General features: G+C 43.3%; 1 protein-coding gene across 4 annotated transcripts in view; it reads left to right on the top strand.

The window, feature by feature from the left end:
• The window catches only part of LOC139422230 (olfactomedin 2a), a 113,500-nt gene that overhangs the window by 67,823 nt on the left and 28,131 nt on the right, over positions 1 to 17,546 (top strand). For all 4 annotated transcript variants that reach the window (XR_011635715.1, XR_011635714.1, XM_071173401.1 and 1 more), the window contains exon 2: positions 5,399 to 5,548. Coding sequence is in view for 2 of the 4 variants with exons in the window: in XM_071173401.1 (XP_071029502.1) it covers positions 5,399 to 5,548 (150 nt within the window). In the remaining 2 variants the exon portion in view is untranslated. The remainder of the gene's footprint in view (positions 1 to 5,398; positions 5,549 to 17,546) is intronic.

The following is a 17,546-nucleotide window of genomic DNA, read 5'->3' as shown; positions in this document are numbered from 1 at the left end:
TAAGACCGGCTCTGTCCATTTCTATAAAATAAGGGTCATACAAATTCTTATCAATTGACAGAGTGTTTAATTTTAATTGGGTATTAAAACAGAGGAATTAAATTCCTGCAACACCTCTACAATGAAGATCCGTGAAGTTATTTGGATTTTTACAAAGTATCTTTGAAAGACAGGGTCCTGAGAAAGGGATGTTTCTTTTTTTGCTGAATTTAGTCGAGTTTTGAGGAGGTAGAGATGCCAGTGGCGGGGTGGTGGTACTGCAGGAGATTGGGTCACCTTGATAGAGACACTGTGACATCACCCACAGGTCTGTTGAGTTCTCAATTGATCAGTCTGTGATCAAAGATTGATCATAGGTAATCAATGCCAAATAAGTAACCAATCTCCTCATTGGTCATTCACGAGACCGTCGATCACTTGTCTGTTTTCTACTCAGCTCCTAGTGTTCAATCTCAATCTAAACTCTGCTAACTGTTTCTCTTTAGGACAATGTTTAGAGGTTAGAAAGCAACACAATCACCAAAGTTCAATGATGAATAAGCTCAGTGATGGCCACAAAGAATTCAGCCTTCTCTCCTCTCCTCATCTCACCTCTCCTCTTCCCCAACACCAGCAGGTATGGTACTGAATGTGTCACTCACTCTTCTGACTGTGCAGAGATAGAGATAGAGACAGAGACAAGCCACAGGCTCAGCAGCTAGAGGAAATTGCTTCCCTCTCACTGAAATTAGACCCTTTTCCTATTTTCTCTGTCAGCCTTTTTTTAACCGCATGTCTCTCTCTACCTCCTTCACTCTCTGTCTAAGTATCTCTCTGTCAATCTAGCATGGCAGGATGGCTGGTGGGGTGAGAATGGTGTGCTGTGGTGGCGTGGCAGACCCGGGTTCAAATTGTATTGGTTTCCTTTCAAATACTTAGAGTATTTAATTGAGCCTGTCTGGAGTTCCAGATGGGAGGGATATGCACTTGTGGGCCTTCTCCATTAGTTCCATTATGCCAGACGAGCTTAATCAAGCACAGTTGAAGCATTCAAAAGAAAACAAATACTATTTGAACCCAGGTCTAATAGAGCCACCCAGAGAGAGAGGAGAGATCCTAGAAATGATTCATGTGGAGGGGGCAGGTCAGACGTCTTAAGAGCAATGTAATTTTCATTTTAGTGACTAAGACCCATTTGATTTGTAATCCCCCATCCCCCGCTGTTTTTATTACCGTTGTCATCTCCTTAATGGGCTTTCGCATGGCAGCATTGACTGTGACATTCCCAAATCTGCCGCTTTACATATTCTATGTCATCTGCAGCTCCTAATGGAGCCATTTCTGGGACACCAGCAGCACCTCTCTCCTCTCCTCAAACACCCTTCTGGATCTGTCTGTGACTGTGTCGACTGTGGCAGAATAGGATTATAGTCAGGACTTGCTTTGCTGCCTCTTTAAACCTTGCTGAATGTTCAGTAGATTCAGAGCTCTTTTATCATAAAGCCTATGTTAACATACATGTTGTACTACATACACAGTTCTCCATTCAACTCCCTGTCTGTCCGTCTGTCTCAGTCAGTCAGATACTATTCAAGCTTGGCATTTGAAGCGTATAGCTTTTCCCTTGATGCTCAGGAGATTGCTGTTAAAATGCTAATGAGAGGCTGGGAGCATGCATGGTGTGAGTGTGTACTGTGTGTACAGATGCTAGATGAACCATTGTAAATGTGCCTGTTCTTGTCCCGGGAGAGGGAATTTAATAACAATCATATTTACATAAATAAGTGGGTGTTGTGTAACAAAATGTCAACTCACTTTGATCAGACTCCTACACACCACTACTGCTGCTTATGGGGGCTGATGTTTACATGGATATAGATATGCAGCTCCTGTGTGTGTGTGTCTACACGTATATCGACAGTATCTGTGCCCCGGAAGCTGCCAGACAAATTAGTGCAGCTGCACCTCTACCCCCAGTTTCCTCCTCCTCTCCTCTGCTCCCTCCTCTGCCATTACAGGGGGATGAGGGAAATTACTTCCAGAAGTAATGAAATTGTGTCTGATTTTAATAAGCTCTTCATTTAAAAGTCAGTGTTATGAAACATTAATGAACAGGAGATGTCTCACTCTGCACGAACCTTCTCAGCACCAGTGAATTAGCTGGAGAACACAGTCACCGTATGTGTGAAGATGTGACGATAAGAGGATATGAGGGCAATGGTGGAGCATGTGTTGTACATGTGTTGCTGCCCCAGATGTCTTGCATATTCGTTTCATGATCATTAGGCTGATTATATACAGCTGGAGCATGTATGGTAGGCTGCATCATGTGCTGCATGTAATATTACTGCGCCTAATGTTTTGCATATTGCTTTGTAGTGTTAATGACTCGTGACGGGGAAAAATGGACACAGTTTCATATCGAGATATTTGCTTGTTAGTATTGGCCTACTTTAAATTAATTTTTAGTGAGGGAAACTTTGCTTTGTAGTGTTAATGCTAGTGACGGGGGAAAATAGATACATATCGGGATATTTATTCAGACATATTATTTTGACAATATCGCAGTAGTTTTTTGCGCTAATTGGCTGTACCTGCACCAAACTCCAGTATTTCTCCATCATCTTTTTAAATAGGGAGCCAATTTGTTTACTGCACTTTTATTTCCATGACTGATCACAACTGGTTTTCTCCTGGCTCTCTCTTGTCCCTCTACAGAAGACATGTGGTGAGCAATATGTTTGGAACATCAAAACACAATGAAATCACAGTATCAAATTGCAACTCATACAGAATCGAGAGAATCACAATATATATCGTATCGGCACCCAAGTATCGTGATAATATCGTTTCGCGATTTCCGCTGTAATTGATCTGACATTTAGGCAGAGGAATACTGAAAATAGGAACGGATCAGTAACATGCAAACCACACCGGCCACGTTGCGTGTGCAAGTGGTGCAAAATGAATGTGCACCTGCATGTTATTCAGTCATTTCAGCCACACCACTCGGGCCCGTGAAAGTGTGTAATGTCTGTGTAGCCAAGCGCTAAACTAGATCTTGGCTCTATTTGAGACACTTAATGTCCAGCCTCTCCATTCTACTCATTGGTGTTCATCCAACCCCACCTGGGTATTTGAACGATGAATGAGGAGATATTAATCATAGATAACTAACAAAAAAGTGATAATTTTTTGCAATAGCATAAATGAAATGTATTTATTATATGTTAGGATGTATTGTCTCAGAACGGGATTGCTAGATACCCAGCTTTTCTAGTGTTAATAGTCGGAGTAAAGAAACATGATTTTGTAAGATGTGGATGGACAAAATCAACATGCGCATGATGGAGGATGCACTCTAGTGGCCGGTGTAGTCAGTATGTGGACACCCCTTCAAATTAGTGGATTCGGCTATTTCAGCCACACTCGTTGCTGACAGGTGTATGAAATCGAACACACAGCCATGCAATCTCCATATTCAAACATTGGCAGTAGAATGGCCTTACTGAAGAGCTCAGTGACTTTCAACGTGGCACCGTCATAGGATTCCACCTTTCCAACAAGTCAGTTCGTCAAATTTCTACCCTGCTATATCTGCCCCGGTCAAGTGCTGTTATTGTGAAGTTGAAACATCTAGGAGCAACAATGGCTTAGCTGCGAAGTGGTAGGCCACACAAGCTCACAGAAAGGGACCGCCAAGTGCTGAAGCGGGTAAAAATCGTCTGTCCTCGGTTTCAACACTCACTACTGAGTTCCAAACTTGCCGTCACTGGACTCTGGAGCAGTGGAAACGCGTTCTCTGGAGTGATGAATCACGCTTCACCATCTGGCAGACATACACAAGTGCCAACTGTAAAGTTTGGTGGAGGAGGAATACTGGTCTTTGACTGTTTTTCATGGTTTGGTCTAGGCCCCTCAGTTCCGGTGAAGGGAAATATTAACGCTACAGCATACAATGACATTCTAGACCATTCTGTGCTTCCAACTTTGTGGCAGCAGTTTGGGAAGGCTCTTTCCTGTTTCCGCTGTGCTCAAAGCGAGCTCCATACAGAAATGATTTGTCGAGATCAGTGTGGAGAAACTTGACTTGCCTGCACAGAGCCCTGACCTCAACCCCATCAAACACCTTTGGGAGGAATTGGAACGGCGACTGCGAGACAGGCCTAATCGCCCAACATCCGTGCCCGATCCCAACATCCCATCCGTTCTCCTCTCTGTGTCTCAGACTGATCAGACACACACATACTCCACCCTACTTCTCATTTAGGCCGCCGAAAAGAGAGAAGGGAAGGGAAAAGAGAGGGGGAGAGAGACGGAGAGAGAGAGAGATTAGCCTCAGACTACAGAATAGAGAGTTTGAGCTGCAGGAAACTCTGTGCAACTTGATGATGTAAAGGTGGAATAATAAAGAGTACAGAAAGGAATATTTCTCACAATAACTGGCTAGACAGGCCACTGTGACAGAAAGACATGACTGCCTATTTGAATAACATTGACACCCAAACACCTTGAAAAATGAATGTGTAACAATACTTATCAGAAGTCATGTTGCTTGATGCCGTTTGCCATCATGTTTCTGTCATCATTTAGAGTTAATGTACTGTATCTTGTTTAATGTTTACCACACACATTAGTGGTGAGCTTTGGCAGCATGCATTAAAATTCAGAGAGAGAGAGAGAGAGAGAGAGAGAGAGATGGTTGTTGCCTCTGAGAAAAAAAACACACATTGGCTCCCAGGGTGGCTGCTACTTTATACTCCAAACACAGTCCTCCTGTCTGTCCCCCAAACCATTCTAATCTGATCGTCTTTCTCTCCACTTTCGATTGGCTTGTGTCCTTAATTGTATTGCTCTCCTCTCTCTCATTACAATTGACTTTGTATTCTGTGAGGGGGTTTGTGTCCATATGCGTGTGTGTTGTACTAAAGCCATGTTTGCGTGTGTGTACGTGTTTCTTACAGGCGTGTGTGTGTGTGTGTTTCTGTACAGTATGTCAATGCTTGAGTGTGTGTTTCTGTACTGTATGTCAATGCTTGAGTGTGTGTGTGTGTGTACACTACTTCTCCTGATTGGATTATTAAGAGAGACATCCATTCTTTCAGCCCCTCCCATGGTGCTCTGGTAAAGAGCAGCGCTATCGATCCCAATACAGCTCCATTTCCTCTCTGTGTCCAAACTTATTAGAAGCTCTCCTCTCACACAGTCCTTTGATCCATCCTTCCCTTTCTCTACTTTGTAAGCCCCGCTCCCCCCCCCCCCCTTGATTTTGTTCTCTCTACATCCTCGCCTTTCTTTCCCCTTCTTACTTTTCTTTACGGCATCTCTCTCTATTCCATTCTCCCTCTCTCCCCCTGTCGCTCTCCCCCTCTCTCTTTCTATCACTTACTCACCACCCTCTCTCTGTGTCTCCGTGCAGGCTATCTATCCTAGCCCAGAGGAGGGCTGGCAGATCTACAGTTCAGCTCAGGATGCAGATGGGAAGTGTATCTGTACAGTGGTGGCCCCGGCCCAGAACATGTGTAACCGAGACCCGCGCAGTCGGCAGCTCCGTCAGCTCATGGAGAAGGTAACAGCCGTCAACAACACACACACACACACACATTTTGTTACCCACGTCTGGTAAAATCACACACACACACACAACACAGGCATAGAAACTAATCCACACCCTGGCTCCTTCTGTAGTAAACCAATTAGACTCTTAGCGATGAACAGTCACATTATGACAGTCACTATGACAGTCCCACTATGACAGTCACACTCACTCTATCCCACTGAGATTTGATCAGTCATGCATGCAAACATTGTGTGTCAGAATACTTAGTTTGTTAGTTAAAACGATTGTAGTAGCTTTAGAAAAAAAGGTACCCATGAAGATTGAATTCATTGAGCCTTCGCCTTGTAGTGTTGTTCCAATTGGATCCATTAGGCTGAAAAACAAAGTCAAGAAAAAGCAGTGAGGAAAAATAATATGAACCAGATCAGTAAATGGAGCAGCCAGCCGACTGCTGCAGCTGCACTCGAACTGTTCACACACAATGTCAGTTTAAATAAGCAGTCAAACACACCATCTCTCCACACTCATACACTCTCTACACCATCTCTCTACACTCATACACTCACTACACCATCTCTCTACACTCATACACTCTCTACACCATCTCTCTACACTCATACACTCACTACACCATCTCTCTACACTCATACACTCTCTACACCATCTCTCTACACTCATACACTCTCTACACCATCTCTCTACACTCATACACTCACTACACCATCTCTCTACACTCATACACTCACTACACCATCTCTCTACACTCATACACTCTCTACACCATCTCTCTACACTCATACACTCTCTACCCCATCTCTCTACACTCATACACTCACTACACCATCTCTCTACACTCATACACTCTCTACACCATCTCTCTACACTCATACACTCTCTACACCATCTCTCTACACTCATACACTCACTACACCATCTCTCTACACTCATACACTCTCTACACCATCTCTCTACACTCATACACTCTCTACACCATCTCTCTACACTCATACACTCACTACACCATCTCTCTACACTCATACACTCACTACACCATCTCTCTACACTCATACACTCTCTACACCATCTCTCTACACTCATACACTCTCTACACCATCTCTCTACACTCATACACTCTCTACACCATCTCTCTACACTCATACACTCACTACACCATCTCTCTACACTCATACACTCACTACACCATCTCTCTACAATCATACACTCTCTACACCATCTCTCTACACTCATACACTCACTCCACCATCTCTCTACACTCATACACTCACTCCACCATCTCTCTACACTCATACACTCTCTACACCATCTCTCTACACTCATACACTCTCTACACCATCTCTCTACACTCATACACTCACTACACCATCTCTCTACACTCATACACTCACTACACCATCTCTCTACAATCATACACTCTCTACACCATCTCTCTACACTCATACACTCACTCCACCATCTCTCTACACTCATACACTCTCTACACCATCTCTCTACACTCATACACTCACTACACCATCTCTCCACACTCATACACTCACTACATCATCTCTCTACACTCAAACACTCTCTACACCATCTCTCTACACTCATACACTCTCTACACCATCTCTCTACACTCATACACTCTCTACACCATCTCTCTACACTCATACACTCTCTACACCATCTCTCTACACTCATCCACTCACTACACCATCTCTCTACAATCATACACTCTCTACACCATCTCTCTACACTCATACACTCACTCCACCATCTCTCTACACTCATACACTCTCTACACCATCTCTCTACACTCATACACTCACTACACCATCTCTCCACACTCATACACTCACTACATCATCTCTCTACACTCATACACTCTCTACACCATCTCTCTACACTCATACACTCACTACACCATCTCTCTACAATCATACACTCTCTACACCATCTCTCTACACTCATACACTCACTACACCATCTCTCCACACTCATACACTCACTACATCATCTCTCTACACTCATACACTCTCTACACCATCTCTCTACACTCATACACTCTCTACACCATCTCTCTACACTCATACACTCTCTACACCATCTCTCTACACTCATACACTCTCTACACCATCTCTCTACACTCATACACTCACTACACCATCTCTCTACAATCATACACTCTCTACACCATCTCTCTACACTCATACACTCACTCCACCATCTCTCTACACTCATACACTCTCTACACCATCTCTCTACACTCATACACTCACTACACCATCTCTCCACACTCATACACTCACTACATCATCTCTCTACACTCATACACTCTCTACACCATCTCTCTACACTCATACACTCTCTACACCATCTCTCTACAATCATACACTCTCTACACCATCTCTCTACACTCATACACTCTCTACACCATCTCTCTACACTCATACACTCACTACACCATCTCTCCACACTCATACACTCACTACACCATCTCTCTACACTCATACACTCTCTACACCATCTCTCTACACTCATACACTCACTACATCATCTCTCTACACTCATACACTCTCTACACCATCTCTCTACACTCATACACTCTCTACACCATCTCTCTACACTCATACACTCTCTACACCATCTCTCTACACTCATACACTCACTCCACCATCTCTCTACACTCATACACTCACTCCACCATCTCTCTACACTCATACACTCTCTACACCATCTCTCTACACTCATACACTCACTACACCATCTCTCCACACTCATACACTCACTACATCATCTCTCTACACTCATACACTCTCTACACCATCTCTCTACACTCATACACTCTCTACACCATCTCTCTACACTCATACACTCTCTACACCATCTCTCTACACTCATACACTCTCTACACCATCTCTCTACACTCATACACTCACTACACCATCTCTCTACACTCATACACTCTCTACACCATCTCTCTACACTCATACACTCTCTACACCATCTCTCTACACTCATACACTCTCTACACCATCTCTCTACACTCATACACTCTCTACACCATCTCTCTACACTCATACACTCTCTACACCATCTCTCTACACTCATACACTCACTACACCATCTCTCTACACTCATACACTCTCTACACCATCTTTCTACACTCATACACTCACTACACCATCTCTCTACACTCATACACTCTCTACACCATCTCTCCACACGCATACACTCACTACACCATCTCTCTACACTCATACAATCTCTACATCATCTCTCTAGCATCACTACAACAGCTCTCTACACTCATACACTCTCTACATCATCTCTCTACACTCATACACTCTCTACACCATCTCTCTACACTCATACACTCACTACACCATCTCTCTACACTCATACACTCTCTACATCATCTCTCTACACTCATACACTCACTACACCATCTCTCTACACTCATACACTCTCTACACCATCTCTCTACACTCATACACTCTCTACACCATCTCTCTACACTCATACACTCTCTACACCATCTCTCTACACTCATACACTCTCTACACCATCTCTCTACACTCATACACTCTCTACACCATCTCTCTACACTCATACACTCTCTACAGCATCTCTCTACACTCATACACTCTCTACACCATCTCTCTACACTCATACACTCTCTACACCATCTCTCTACACTCATACACTCTCTACACCATCTCTCTACACTCATACACTCACTACACCATCTCTCTACACTCATACACTCTCTACACCATCTCTCTACACTCATACACTCTCTACACCATCTCTCTACACTCATACACTCTCTACACTATCTCTCTACACTCATACACTCTCTACACCATCTCTCTACACTCATACACTCTCTACACTATCTCTCTACACTCATACACTCTCTACACCATCTCTCTACACTCATACACTCTCTACACCATCTCTCTACACTCATACACTCTCTACATAATCTCTCTACACTCATACACTCACTCCACCATCTCTCTACACTCATACACTCTCTACATCATCTCTCTACACTCATACACTCACTACACCATCTCTCTACACACATACACTCTCTACACCATCTCTCTACACTCATACACTCACTACACCATCTCTCTACACTCATACAATCTCTACATCATCTCTCTACACTCACTACACCAGCTCTCTACACTCATACACTCACTACACCATCTCTCTACACTCATACACTCTCTACACCATCTCTCTACACTCATACACTCTCTACACTATCTCTCTACACTCATACACTCTCTACACCATCTCTCTACACTCATACACTCTCTACACCATCTCTCTACACTCATACACTCTCTACATAATCTCTCTACACTCATACACTCACTCCACCATCTCTCTACACTCATACACTCTCTACATCATCATCTCTGCACTCATACACTCACTACACCATCTCTCTACACACATACACTCTCTACACCATCTCTCTACACTCATACACTCACTACACCATCTCTCTACACTCATACACTCTCTACACCATCTCTCTACACTCATACACTCTCTACATAATCTCTCTACACTCATACACTCACTCCACCATCTCTCTACACTCATACACTCTCTACATCATCTCTCTACACTCATACACTCACTACACCATCTCTCTACACACATACACTCTCTACACCATCTCTCTACACTCATACACTCACTACACCATCTCTCTACACTCATACAATCTCTACATCATCTCTCTACACTCACTACACCAGCTCTCTACACTCATACACTCTCTACATCATCTCTCTACACTCATACACTCTCTAAACCATCTCTCTACACTCATACACTCACTACACCATCTCTCTACACTCATACACTCTCTACATCATCTCTCTACACTCATACACTCACTACACCATCTCTCTACACTCATACACTCTCTACACCATCTCTCTACACTCATACACTCTCTACACCATCTCTCTACACTCATACACTCTCTACACCATCTCTCTACACTCATACACTCACTACATAATCTCTCTACACTCATACACTCACTCCACCATCTCTCTACACTTATACACTCACTACACCATCTCTCTACACTCATACACTCTCTACACCATCTCTCTACACTCATACACTCTCTACACCATCTCTCTACACTCATACACTCTCTACACCATCTCTCTACACTCATACACTCACTACATCATCTCTCTACACTCATACACTCACTCCACCATCTCTCTACACTCATACACTCACTACACCATCTCTCTACACTCATACAATCTCTACATCATCTCTCTACACTCACTACACCAGCTCTCTACACTCATACACTCACTACACCATCCCTCTACACTCATACACTCTCTACACCATCTCTCTACACTTATACACTCTCTACACCATCTCTCTACACTCATACACTCTCTACACCATCTCTCTACACTCATACACTCTCTACACTATCTCTCTACACTCATACACTCTCTACAGCATCTCTCTACACTCATACACTCTCTACACCATCTCTCTACACTCATACACTCTCTACACCATCTCTCTACACTCATACACTCACTACACCATCTCTCTACACTCATACACTCTCTACACCATCTCTCTACACTCATACACTCTCTACATAATCTCTCTACACTCATACACTCACTCCACCATCTCTCTACACTCATACACTCTCTACATAATCTCTCTCTACACTCATACACTCACTCCACCATCTCTCTACACTCATACACTCTCTACATCATCTCTCTACACTCATACACTCACTACACCATCTCTCTACACACATACACTCTCTACACCATCTCTCTACACACATACACTCTCTACACCATCTCTCTACACTCATACACTCACTCCACCATCTCTCTACACTCATACACTCTCTACATAATCTCTCTACACTCATACACTCACTCCACCATCTCTCTACACTCATACACTCTCTACATCATCTCTCTACACTCATACACTCACTACACCATCTCTCTACACACATACACTCTCTACACCATCTCTCTACACACATACACTCTCTACACCATCTCTCTACACACATACACTCTCTACACCATCTCTCTACACACATACACTCTCTACACCATCTCTCTACACTCATTCACTCACTACACCATCTCTCTACACTCATACAATCTCTACATCATCTCTCTACACTCACTACACCAGCTCTCTACACGCATACACTCTCTACATCATCTCTCTACACTCATACACTCTCTAAACCATCTCTCTACACTCATACACTCACTACACCATCTCTCTACACTCATACACTCTCTACATCATCTCTCTACACTCATACACTCACTACACCATCTCTCTACACTCATACACTCTCTACACCCTCTCTCTACACTCATACACTCTCTACACCATCTCTCTACACTCATACACTCTCTACACCATCTCTCTACACTCATACACTCACTACATAATCTCTCTACACTCATACACTCACTCCACCATCTCTCTACACTTATACACTCACTACACCATCTCTCTACACTCATACACTCTCTACACCATCTCTCTACACTCATACACTCTCTACACCATCTCTCTACACACATACACTCTCTACACCATCTCTCTACACTCATACACTCACTACACCATCTCTCTACACTCATACAATCTCTACATCATCTCTCTACACTCACTACACCAGCTCTCTACACTCATACACTCACTACACCATCTCTCTACACTCATACACTCTCTACACCATCTCTCTACACTCATACACTCTCTACACTATCTCTCTACACTCATACACTCTCTACACCATCTCTCTACACTCATACACTCTCTACACCATCTCTCTACACTCATACACTCTCTACATAATCTCTCTACACTCATACACTCACTCCACCATCTCTCTACACTCATACACTCTCTACATCATCTCTCTGCACTCATACACTCACTACACCATCTCTCTACACACATACACTCTCTACACCATCTCTCTACACTCATACACTCACTACACCATCTCTCTACACTCATACACTCTCTACACCATCTCTCTACACTCATACACTCTCTACATAATCTCTCTACACTCATACACTCACTCCACCATCTCTCTACACTCATACACTCTCTACATCATCTCTCTACACTCATACACTCACTACACCATCTCTCTACACACATACACTCTCTACACCATCTCTCTACACTCATACACTCACTACACCATCTCTCTACACTCATACACTCTCTACATCATCTCTCTACACTCATACACTCACTACACCATCTCTCTACACTCATACACTCTCTACATCATCTCTCTCTACACTCATACACTCTCTAAACCATCTCTCTACACTCATACACTCACTACACCATCTCTCTACACTCATACACTCTCTACATCATCTCTCTACACTCATACACTCACTACACCATCTCTCTACACTCATACACTCTCTACACCATCTCTCTACACTCATACACTCTCTACACCATCTCTCTACACTCATACACTCTCTACACCATCTCTCTACACTCATACACTCACTACATAATCTCTCTACACTCATACACTCACTCCACCATCTCTCTACACTTATACACTCACTACACCATCTCTCTACACTCATACACTCTCTACACCATCTCTCTACACTCATACACTCTCTACACCATCTCTCTACACTCATCTCTCTACACCATCTCTCTACACTCATACACTCACTACATCATCTCTCTACACTCATACACTCTCTACACCATCTCTCTACACTCATACACTCACTACACCATCTCTCTACACTCATACACTCACTCCACCATCTCTCTACACTCATACACTCACTACACCATCTCTCTACACTCATACAATCTCTACATCATCTCTCTACACTCACTACACCAGCTCTCTACACTCATACACTCACTACACCATCCCTCTACACTCATACACTCTCTACACCATCTCTCTACACTCATACACTCTCTACACCATCTCTCTACACTCATACACTCTCTACACCATCTCTCTACACTCATACACTCTCTACACTATCTCTCTACACTCATACACTCTCTACAGCATCTCTCTACACTCATACACTCTCTACACCATCTCTCTACACTCATACACTCTCTACACCATCTCTCTACACTCATACACTCACTACACCATCTCTCTACACTCATACACTCTCTACACCATCTCTCTACACTCATACACTCTCTACACCATCTATCTACACTCATACACTCTCTACACTATCTCTCTACACTCATACACTCTCTACACCATCTCTCTACACTCATACACTCTCTACACTATCTCTCTACACTCATACACTCTCTACACCATCTCTCTACACTCATACACTCTCTACACCATATCTCTACACTCATACACTCTCTACATAATCTCTCTACACTCATACACTCACTCCACCATCTCTCTACACTCATACACTCTCTACATCATCTCTCTACACTCATACACTCACTACACCATCTCTCTACACACATACACTCTCTACACCATCTCTCTACACTCATACACTCACTACACCATCTCTCTACACTCATACAATCTCTACATCATCTCTCTACACTCACTACACCAGCTCTCTACACTCATACACTCACTACACCATCTCTCTACACTCATACACTCTCTACACCATCTCTCTACACTCATACACTCTCTACACTATCTCTCTACACTCATACACTCTCTACACCATCTCTCTACACTCATACACTCTCTACACCATCTCTCTACACTCATACACTCTCTACATAATCTCTCTACACTCATACACTCACTCCACCATCTCTCTACACTCATACACTCTCTACATCATCTCTCTACACTCATACACTCACTACACCATCTCTCTACACACATACACTCTCTACACCATCTCTCTACACTCATACACTCACTACACCATCTCTCTACACTCATACACTCTCTACACCATCTCTCTACACTCATACACTCTCTACATAATCTCTCTACACTCATACACTCACTCCACCATCTCTCTACACTCATACACTCTCTACATAATCTCTCTACACTCATACACTCACTCCACCATCTCTCTACACTCATACACTCTCTACATCATCTCTCTACACTCATACACTCACTACACCATCTCTCTACACACATACACTCTCTACACCATCTCTCTACACACATACACTCTCTACACCATCTCTCTACACTCATACACTCACTACACCATCTCTCTACACTCATACAATCTCTACATCATCTCTCTACACTCACTACACCAGCTCTCTACACTCATACACTCTCTACATCATCTCTCTACACTCATACACTCTCTAAACCATCTCTCTACACTCATACACTCACTACACCATCTCTCTACACTCATACACTCTCTACATCATCTCTCTACACTCATACACTCACTACACCATCTCTCTACACTCATACACTCTCTACACCCTCTCTCTACACTCATACACTCTCTACACCATCTCTCTACACTCATACACTCTCTACACCATCTCTCTACACTCATACACTCACTACATAATCTCTCTACACTCATACACTCACTCCACCATCTCTCTACACTTATACACTCACTACACCATCTCTCTACACTCATACACTCTCTACACCATCTCTCTACACTCATACACTCTCTACACCATCTCTCTACACTCATACACTCTCTACACCATCTCTCTACACTCATACACTCACTACATCATCTCTCTACACTCATACACTCTCTACACCATCTCTCTACACTCATACACTCACTACACCATCTCTCTACACTCATACACTCACTCCACCATCTCTCTACACTCATACACTCACTACACCATCTCTCTACACTCTCTACACCATCTCTCTACACTCATACACTCTCTACACCATCTCTCTACACTCATACACTCTCTACACCATCTCTCTACACTCATACACTCACTACATCATCTCTCTACACTCATACACTCTCTACACCATCTCTCTACACTCATACACTCACTACACCATCTCTCTACACTCATACACTCACTCCACCATCTCTCTACACTCATACACTCACTACACCATCTCTCTACACTCTCTACACCATCTCTCTACACTCATACACTCTCTACACCATCTCTCTACACTCATACACTCTCTACACCATCTCTCTACACTCATACACTCACTACATCATCTCTCTACACTCATACACTCACTCCACCATCTCTCTACACTCATACACTCACTACACCATCTCTCTACACTCATACACTCACTACACCATCTCTCTACACTCATACACTCACTACACCATCTCTCTACACTCATACACTCTCTACACCATCTCTCTACACTCATACACTCTCTACACCATCTCTCTACACTCATACACTCTCTACACCATCTCTCTACACTCATACACTCTCTACATAATCTCTCTACACTCATACACTCACTCCACCATCTCTCTACACTCATACACTCTCTACACCATCTCTCTACACTCATACACTCTCTACACCATCTCTCTACACTTAAACACTCACTACACCATCTCTCTACACTCATACACTCTCTACACCATCTCTCTACACTCATACACTCTCTACACCATCTCTCTACACTCATACACTCTCTACATAATCTCTCTACACTCATACACTCACTCCACCATCTCTCTACACTCAAACACTCTCTACACCATCTCTCTACACTCATACACTCTCGACACCATCTCTCTACACTCATACACTCACTGCACCATCTCTCTACACTCATACACTCACTACATAATCTCTCTACACTCATACACTCACTCCACCATCTCTCTACACTCATACACTCTCTACACCATCTCTCTACACTCAAACACTCTCTACACCATCTCTCTACACTCATACACTACAGCACAGCAGCCATATGAAATAGAATGCCTGCAAAAAAATGCCTGCATAAAAAACCGGAGAGCATGCACTCATTCACACACATCTGTTTTTGTGCCTGCCACTAACAAAGCTGTGTGTGAAACACATATCCTCAAACACGTAGAGAGATGCTGGAATAGGCAGCGGCCTCAGAGCACTGAATATGCAAATGCAATCTCCAACCACTCTCTGTGCCCTACACACATACACAAACATACACATACACAAACAGGTTTGGAGAGAGCGATGCTGAATTCCATAGACTCTCCTAGACTTTCCTGTAAGTCGGAAATGATTGGATAGGTTCAAGCCACCCCAGCAAATCAGAAGCCAAGGTGAATCACAAGGTGCAACCTAACCGATCCTTTCAGGTCTAGAAGAGAGCCTAGTGGTTAGGTATTATGTATTCAGGGAGCGAGAAAGTTGAAATAATCTTTATTGGGTCTGGGAGCCCACAACACAATAAATACTCATACAAAACCACAGTTACACATCAATTAAAAACACAACTCCAAATCCTCCTCCACGGTAACTAAACACAACAGCCTCTGAATACCCCATATACTCAAAAACAGATCAATATTGTTGACCAGTTTATAATACGCAGACTCAACCCTCAGTCTTGCTGCAAACATTCCCTCCAGCATTCCCACCACATCCACTGACCCCTGTTCTTTCGGGTCTTCCATATCGCTAATTTAGCTGCCCCTAACACTAAATTAAGCAACACAACTACATCCTTTTTTTCTATTTTACCTCGTTTTCTCCCCAATTTCGTGGTATCCAATTGTTTTAGTAGCTACTATCTTGTCTCATCGCTACAACTCCCGTACGGGCTCAGGAGAGACGAAGGTTGAAAGTCATGCGTCCTCCTATACACAACCCAACCAAGCAGCACTGCTTCTTAACACAGTGCTCATCCAACCCGGAAGCCAGCCGCACCAATGTGTCGGAGGAAACACCGTGCACCTGGCAACCTTGGTTAGCGTGCACTGCGCCCGGCCCACCA

This window comes from Oncorhynchus clarkii, chromosome 12, assembly GCF_045791955.1.
Source record: "Oncorhynchus clarkii lewisi isolate Uvic-CL-2024 chromosome 12, UVic_Ocla_1.0, whole genome shotgun sequence".
NCBI lineage: Eukaryota > Metazoa > Chordata > Actinopteri > Salmoniformes > Salmonidae > Oncorhynchus > Oncorhynchus clarkii.
The sequence above is the reverse complement of the archived record's forward strand: the minus strand, read 5'-3'. Positions and strand labels throughout refer to the sequence as shown.